Here is a 9,074-nt window from a genome sequence, read left to right on the forward strand (position 1 = left end):
CAAGACTAGACAGGAAAAAGTATAAGAATGCACGTCAGCAATCTGGCAGGCTGCCGCCCGTGACGGTGCCATTAGTGAATAGACTAAATTCATCCATGACCAAACCAGGAAGAAGTGATGATGATCTTTCCAAGGTGTCTATCATGAAGTGCGTCTGTCGCACCTTTCATTTAGAAGTTGTTGTTGGGTTCTCTGAGGGATGCTTTGTGCTCTGTGTCCCTTAACGGAGGAAAGTAGGCGTAGGCTGTTTGTGGTGATGTTCTGTTGTCTACATCGTAGGTTGAAGCGTAGATGACATGTGGCAGATCTTGTCACATTTGGCTGGCAACCCCACACACTATATCCAAAAGTCACAGGACTTTGCCAGTAAGGTCAAGCAAATCAGCCTGGACCTGGATTAAACCATGGTGTTGCACAATGTAACGTCACTGTTCACATGTATCCCCACATTGGATGCCATCACAGCAGTGAGAGAATACCTCATTAAGGATAACACTTTACTAATCGTAACAAAACTCACCATGGATCACATCTGCACCCTACTGGACTTCTCCATAGACCACCTATTTCCAGTTCGACAGCAGTTTCTATCTTATAAGTTACCCTATGTTCCTGTCTTTTCAGGAAAAAAGTGTACACTACAGCCATTTCCATCCTTTTGCAAAGTCTACCACCGTATGTCCCTATGCATTCCTATCCTGTATACCAAATCTTCCCATCATTTCTTCTCTATTGCCTGCACCAATATGGTCATTGAATTCTGCACCAATTACCAATCTCTCACCTCTGGGGATATTCTGCATCAGTGCCAAGATTAAGATAATAAATGCCTGATATAGAACCAATCTAAATAGGTGACAGCAGGTAAAATGATGGGATGGGTTGTATGATGAGGAAGTCTCCATGAGTGGTTGCTGCTAGAGCACACTCAAACAATAATTCTTTCTTCATTGAAAGCCTCTTCAATCAATTTTGTTTTTGGTGTTGCCTCAAAAGATAACATGGGTACTATGAAAGGGCCACTTTTAATCATGAACGTGGAGAGTATAATCAGTAGATTGCATTTTGAATTGGTTTATTACTTAGAGCAGGTTTCAGCTTGCTATTTAGCTGTACCTGACTATACCCTTACATGTTTGGTTCATTTTCATTTTGCTTAGTTTTTTCATTGAAGAAAAAAAAAACTTGAAATCATGTTTTTACTATTCTATTCAGTTTGCAGCTAAAGGCCAAGATACTCTCTTGGGAGTTAAGCAAAAACAAAACAACCCCAAGCAAAATGGTCAAGTACATTAAACAAGTGAAATAAACACAACTTCACCGGTGCAATGCCAGGGGCCATGTGTGTGACCCCAGGGAACATGCTTATGGTGTAGTATTAACCCGACGGTGTAGGTTTTTTATGCACCACGCATGTGCAAACACAGCACAGGTCAAGAGATATGAAGTAAGGGGAACAAACCCTCAAGAGACACCATGGAAAATATTTTACAGGAATGATAAGAAAGGCAGTGAGAGATGGAGATAATGAGACAAATGAAAGTCACCTGAAAGCTAAGACGAGGAAATACGATAAGGCGTATGTAGCACTTAGCTTCGTTGTGACTGGAGTGGGACACGAGGAAAGATTGGTGCATTTACTGTGTCTAAAAATGTTGGCAGCAGACAGCAAGAAGCCAAATAAATTTAGGTGTCACATGAAGCTATCACACCCCTATTACGCTGATAAGCCGCTTTTTTCAGCGACAAGGTGCCGAATATTGCCAACAACCATGCCGCTTTGTGAAAGACACTTCAGTAAACCTGTGAGCACTGTTGTGTTAATAAATCTCAATAAAGTTATACTTTGTTGAAAGTTCATCTACATGTCTTTCTTTTTTTCTTTTCTTGAATGTTAATAAGGATACAATGTTGTGCAGAGGTGTACAAATAACAATTTTATAGACAAATGATACTATGGTTGCGGCGGGGGTGGGGGTGGTGGGGGGGTTTCTTCCTACGGGGGTAGGGAGGAGTATAACAGAAAATAATTGAGAAGCACTACCCTAAAGGAATGCTAATTTTCAAACTCACTCACTCACACATACATAAATATCTGCCAGAGGCTTTGACCGAATAAGTCAGTTCTTGGTGTGTTGCTTACCTATTAGCATGATCTTCTCCAAAATCAGAATAATCAAACAAAGTCTCTGGGCCTAAAACGAATGAATGCCCTAAAAAGATAGACTACCACCCCTCCAACATTTACAACCTTGGATCAGTATCAAATAATACATTGATGTCAACAGTTAAAAAATAAACATTTTTGTTTATTTTAATGGTTTGGGAGTTCTTTGTGCCTTTATGTGTCATCTTTGCACAAGGAAGATAGCATAATCTACTTGGGCAACGCTGACCAATGTGGAGCAACAAAAGGATGGTATGATGGTTATTTATTTAATAGACTTATATCAAAATACATATACATCATTGCTTTTTATGTAGTTGAATGTTTACTTTAATCAGAAGTTCATCTGAGGTAAGCATTATCAACATGATTATTTGGGTTGAACTCAAGACAGGCATGCACTTGGCGAGAGCACATCTCCCACAGATTGCTGAGAGTGCACGGCTGGTCCTAGTTACACACAATCAGTGAGGGCTTAAAAGCCGGTACTAGTTATACGCTAATTTCCCTGCGCCATCTCTCACCATTTACTTTTTTTTCTTTCTCAAACACCATTCCTCCCCATTTGTTACTTTCCCTTGTCAGTAAATGCCAGCACCTCTTGCCTGGCCACCTATCTCCGACCATCCTGATCTATTCCATTGTCGGTCTATGCACCCTCTGCCTAGTTGCCCATGACCCAGCTGGGATTTCTCTTTTCGTTGTATGTTAGCACCTTCCATCTAGCCGCTCATGACCTGGCCCAGCTTTGCCTCATCAGTGTATGGCAGCGCCTTCCGTCTGGCCATTCATGACCTGACCAGGCTTTTTATCGCTGCTGTATGCCAGCGCCTGGCTGTCCGTGACCGGACCAGCCTTTCCCTCGATGTGTGCCAGTGACTCCTGCATCTTCTCCCCCGACAAGCTTTGGATGCCACTGTTCCTATGACACCAAGACCCGATGTCAGGGGGTTCGCCAGTCACTGGAATCCTGATGGAAGTCAAAGTCCAGCCGACGTCCCAACACACTGCCCAGTTGTTCACATACCACTGTAGTTCTCCCGACCCTGCAACCCGCCAAATAACCGAACGACATAAATACTTTATTCAAATTACTTTTCCCTCCTTTGAGCACTGGGTCTGTCAACCACTGTAACAATATTTCCTGATTTGTCTGATTGGCATTACCTATAATTTCTTTAAATAAATAATAAGAAAAGCAGTTTCACATGACCTAAGGTCACCAGTCTGATCTGTTCAGGTGCTTGATTCCTGGTACCCTCCAACTGCTACAAAAAGCAGCTAGCAGTTTATTATCTTACCCAACAACACTCCGACTGGCTGGGAGGCGCATGGAAATTGAACCAGGATTGTTCAGTTCCAAGGATGACCACTCTACTTGAGCCACGCTGTCCCAGTTATCAGTGAAAGGGTGTTCTGCTTTGAAAGAAGACACCAAAGTAGAGTGTCCATATTACATAACATTATTGAAGGTTCATCTTTAAGCTTTTAGCATTTAGCTAATGTAATCGCTCACAATTACAGAAAAATTTTACTGTTCTGAATAATAAACAGCACTTATAGGAAACTTATGTAAAAAATGTACTCTCTAGATATCAATGATAAATCCCTTTTACGGTTTTGTAATTTTAATGAGGCTTAATGAGGCATCCCTTAGTACATTGTCTGTTCTTGTATTATATTTAATCTAAATCAAATATTGTAAAACAATACACGTTTGAGGCTGAATAAAGACAACTGAATTCTTTCTGAAACTATTGCTTTGGTCAACAGGGTTGTATAGAGAGTAATATGCAAATCAGGTCAAGGTACTATTTGCACCTTGCTGCCATCAATATTGTACATACAAAATTGTGAAAATCATTCCAGCTGGCATAGGTCAGAAACACAGACAGATCATCATGTGAATATGAAACTGTCTCAGCCCAATGCTACTTCTTTCCACAGCCTCGGCAAAGGGAGCAAACTGAGCAGTTATGCACTCCCTGTTGAAAACAGGCACTGAGGTTGCACAAAAATTGCTTCTGTTTTCTCGAAGGGGGACAGAATTTTCATCCCTGCTGTGAGCTTAAATGAATCCACGGGAATAGCTCGCCATATCTGCTGCAAACATTCTGTACACTGCTGAAGTCACTATACTTTAGTATAAAATATGACATTGCCAATCAAAGTTTACTTGGACCAATGTTTCAGTAAATGAGAACAAGTTTGCAACTGCGAAATACAAGCAGAATGGCACAATTGGCAGGGGGACACAAACTTAACAGACAAGTTCCTGCCCTGAATGCTGTACTAGTGATGTATGAAGTAAAAAAAAAAAGACAGAAGACAGAGCACATACATCAAACTGAAAATGTTTGTTCAAATAACATTCATACACAGTTATGGTGTTTCATCTTTACATTTGAGCCCCTGAGTCAAACATGACAAATGTCAAATTAATCATCAGGACAGGCCTGGGTTGTGGGAAAACTCCTAATCTGGTCTTTCAAATGATAATGACTCTGTAAAATTGTTATCTAGAAAATTAATAAATATTTATTTCAATAAATAAATAAATAAATTAGGCTGTTTCTGTTATTGATTTGTCACTTGATTTTTTTTTACTGTCAAGGAATCAGATTTTTATGAAGTTTACATTTTTGGACTTCTGCCCAACAATTTCAAGGTAATATACTTGAGTCCATGCCACTGGGTTTTAGACTTTTTGATGCTAGAAACAGATTTTGCTGATGATATATATATATATATATATATATATATATATATATATATATAATATACTGAAGCAGAAAGTTGTACCACAAATGTGTTCATAGTAAGGAAGTCTAAAACAGGGCCAGGTTTCAGATTTGATATATTAAAGAATAAAGTCAGTACTTCCAAACAAAAGCATGGGACAGTCAGACTTGTCATCTGCAACCCAATTAGGAAAATTTTCTTTCTATGCAAGTGCATTTGCAAAGGGAAACAGATGACTCTGCGAAACAGTGAGAGCACATTGAGCGGCTTTATGATGCGAAATGCTTAGGTGAACTTAATACTCTTGATCATCCACCTGCAGCACGACCAAATGTCTGCTGATATTGGGGCAGTCTCCTATTTAGTGTGAGAAGCATCACAAGTAAAAGGGAGGAGGAAAACAAGACCTTGTGCAAGCCATTCTCTAGCACTGTAAAGCTCACTTGGGAAATCATAAAAAATTGAATAATTAGTTTAAGTTGGGTCTAAAGTTGGGTGTAATTTGACACTAATGTCACAGATTTAAATTAAATGTGTACCCACCTACCTCTCCTGTCAAAGGTCCCGATGTATCATCACATTCACAAAACTTAAACTACAGAGAAACATTAACTACTTTGGTATAAAAGTGTCAGAGGCAATTGCACAAAATGTTAAGTGCTTCACATATAAGGAGTTTAAAAAAGTATGCTGTAATTACTGAAAGAAATTGAATAAAGATCAAATAGAAACATGTATGATTGTGTGTGTGAGAGAGGTTGAGCATGTCGATTGAATGCATCCAGTAAAGAGTCAAGCCCATTATAGGATGAAATTACCTTTATTGCTGTGCAATGAATGCTTTACGGCAGTACAATGTGCCACAATTGATGGTCCTGCTGGTAGCCATCATTGATCATCTGCTGCCCCCTTCTGTTTACGCAAAATAGAACAGTATCAGGGTATTAAATGGAAAATTTCTAATTGATTGAGAAGGCATTCCAAACCCTAAAAAGTGAAATTTGAGATAAAAAGTACGTCAAGTGGTGCAAACACGAGTGAAGGGCAGACTCTTCACTGCGTTTTCCTCATAGAAGACACGTGCTGTAGAGAAATGTCTGGACAGCGAAAACCATACAATTTAATGCATGGCCAGTTAATATAAGCACATAAAACCGCATAATAAAAACAATCATCAGTATAGTGCAGTGGTTCTTAACCTTGTTGGAGGTGCTGAAGCCCAACGGTTTCAAATGCGCATTCACCGAACCCTTCTTTATTGGAAAAATAAAATGTTTTTTTTATTTATTTATTTTTATAGAAATTCAAGACATAGATACATGTTTTATTGGTGCACAAAATGAACTGTGAATCAATATCACTGTGTTCAAAGAACAAAACCAGCAACGCATGATTTTAACACAACAAAACCAGTTAGGTAGCAGACTGCTATCACATTCTGTTATAAATGTGAATCCCTATTGTACATATTCGTCCGACCACTTTTTATTTTTGCTCAACATAATTAGTATGAAGGGATTAAAACATTAAGAAAGAGATCACACACCGTATCATCACGACAGTCCCAAGTTGACTACAGAACGCACCAAAATCCCTGCAGCACAGATGGGCCAAGCTATGTAGCGTGGTCACCTGCAGCCAGTGATGGCCAAGCGCGGCGTTTAAATTTTTATTTATTTATTTATTTATTTGTTTATTTTATTTGTCATCACGAATTACATGAATCGAGTTTGTGTCTTGATTTTCGCCGAACCCCCGCAGGTTAAGAACCACTGTTGTACTGAAAGGCGGCACATGACTTACGTTCGGAGAACTTCCGGTTCGAGCGTCTGTGAACCTTCAACATAAGTGTGACATATTGGATGTTTTTTTTTTTTTTAAGAATAAGAACAACTTTATTTATCCTGAAGGAAATTGTTGATGTTGTCTTACTAATAGAATTAAAAGGGAATATTTGCGGGGCGGGAGAGTCATGGTATACATCCCGTGTTTGCAAAATGATAGTTTTCTTTCGAGTAAATCACTACGTCAACATCAACGATTGCATCGCTATCAATGTTGGTTAAAAAAATTTGATGTCGGTTAAAAAAATTAATCAGTTTATAAATGCTATCACGTCTGTATATAGTTATTAACCCCCTTTTTAGATCAGTTAGCCAGTACAATTTGCAAATAATTGAATCAGACAAGCGTTATAGGTGGTTTTATTGTGAATTTAATCCGGAAACGTTAGAACTGTTGTCGCTGTGGCGATGGCCGAGTTAGCCTCTTACGTCTGTCCGATTTAGTTCAGTTTTCGAGCATTTTAAATGCCCCACATTTACAACCAGTCGCGGTTCCTTCTCTGAAACCATGAACAGAACACAACCAATGCGGTCAAGTATCTTGAAGATGGCCGGGTGGGAAATTATGGACCCGGACGCTCACGGGGAGCCCTTCGTCTTCCGGGCTATGAGAATAGCTGCTGTTGTTGCTATGTACTGGTTCGTTTCAATAACAATGGTGTTCCTCAATAATCACCTGCTGGATAACCGTGACTTAGACGCGCCGTTGTTTGTCACTTTTTACCAGTGCGTGGTGACCGTCGGGCTCTGCTGGTGCATGCAGATTTTGTCAAAATTGTGCCCGAAATTGATCAACTTCCCGTCAGTCAAATTTGATTTGAAGACTTCCCGGGAGATCCTGCCACTGTCGATCGTCTTCATTGGCATGATCACTTTCAACAACCTCTGCCTTAAACATGTCGGGGTGGCTTTTTACACAGTCGGCCGTTCCCTCAGCACAGTGTTCAATGTGCTCTTATCGTTCGTCATCCTGAGACAGACAACATCTTTCCAAGCCTTGCTGTGTTGTGGGGTCATTCTAGGTAGGTAGTCCTCCAATTGATATAATAGTCGCTGTCCAGTCACATTTGATATTTGCGAGGTTATGTTATGTTTTGCAGTAAAAACCAGAAAACCAGAACCCGTTGCATCTTGAAATACTTGTTTAATATCAAATATAAATATTGATCCATGGCAGTAAAATATTGTATGTATTTACCTACCTACTTATATTATATACATTAGCCCAGTGATTTCAAATTTTATAGGGGAGTCACTTGGTATGGGTTGAAAATAGTAGATTGTTATTAAACATATTGAAAGTAAAGTTGTTGTTGTTGTTGTTGTTGTTGTTGTTAATATTATTATCATTATTATGGTTAAAAAGAAGTAACAAATTAATTTCAACTTTTCTGGTTTGGGTGAGGGGGGAAAACACATTAAAAATAGTGAAATTACTATCTAATTGTTCTTTATATTGTATTAAATCCTCCATGTGTTGCTGATTCTCAGGTGGATTCTGGCTTGGCGTTGATCAGGAAGGCATGGCTGGGTCCCTCTCCTGGTCAGGTGTCTTCTTTGGGGTGCTGGCCAGCGCCTGTGTGTCACTCAATGCCATCTACACCAAAAAGGTTATGCCGGCAGTGGACGGAAATATCTGGAAGCTCTCCTACTACAATAACATAAATGCCTCAGTCCTCTTCCTCCCGCTGATTCTTGTGTTTGGAGAGCTGGGCCGTCTCACAAGTTTCACTCGCGTCACTGACCTTGGCTTTTGGGGCATGATGACAATCGGTGGATTGTTTGGTTTTGCTATCGGTTACATCACTGGCCTCCAGATCAAGTACACAAGTCCGCTGACACACAATGTCTCAGGAACTGCAAAAGCCTGCGCTCAGACTGTCATTGCCGTGATGTATAACTCCTCTAGTAAAAGCCTGCTGTGGTGGACTAGTAACATGTTGGTTCTTTTTGGCTCTTCAGCCTATACTTGGGTCAAGGGCAGAGAAATGAAGAAGACTCCTAAAAGAGGCCCTCAGGATTCAGCTAAAGAAAGACTTTTGCTAGGGGGAGAAAGGCAACATGGGGTGGGTGTAACCTCTTCAACTGGATGCTGATAATGTTTAATCATGGTGTTAGTAATTGCAGCGTACTGTCCATCGGGATTTATGAAGTGATATGCCTTTATTTGTGACTATTATAATTAATTTAGAACCTTTTTAAAATGTATTAAAAAGACAAACTGCCTTTAAGGGTCTGCCAATAAACAGTTTTATTTATAGGGATACAAGAACTTTTCATTTGAAGCTTTAAAAGGTGAGCGATACATTTATTGTTTTCAT

General features: G+C 39.7%; 1 protein-coding gene across 1 annotated transcript; it reads left to right on the forward strand.

The window, feature by feature from the left end:
- The first annotated feature begins 7,157 nt into the window (after positions 1–7,157).
- On the forward strand, positions 7,158–9,014 carry slc35c1 (solute carrier family 35 member C1). The gene is made up of 2 exons (XM_086144012.1): positions 7,158–7,775; positions 8,245–9,014. Exons 1-2 carry the CDS (start codon positions 7,262–7,264, stop codon positions 8,847–8,849), a joined length of 1,119 nt encoding a protein of 372 aa, XP_086000138.1. The 5' UTR covers positions 7,158–7,261; the 3' UTR covers positions 8,850–9,014.
- Positions 9,015–9,074: the final 60 nt, after the last annotated feature.

Source organism: Fistularia commersonii, chromosome 3, assembly GCF_037954325.1.
Source record: "Fistularia commersonii isolate RoL2024-O1a breed Wild chromosome 3, RoL_Fcom_v1.0, whole genome shotgun sequence".
Taxonomy (NCBI): domain Eukaryota; kingdom Metazoa; phylum Chordata; class Actinopteri; order Syngnathiformes; family Fistulariidae; genus Fistularia; species Fistularia commersonii.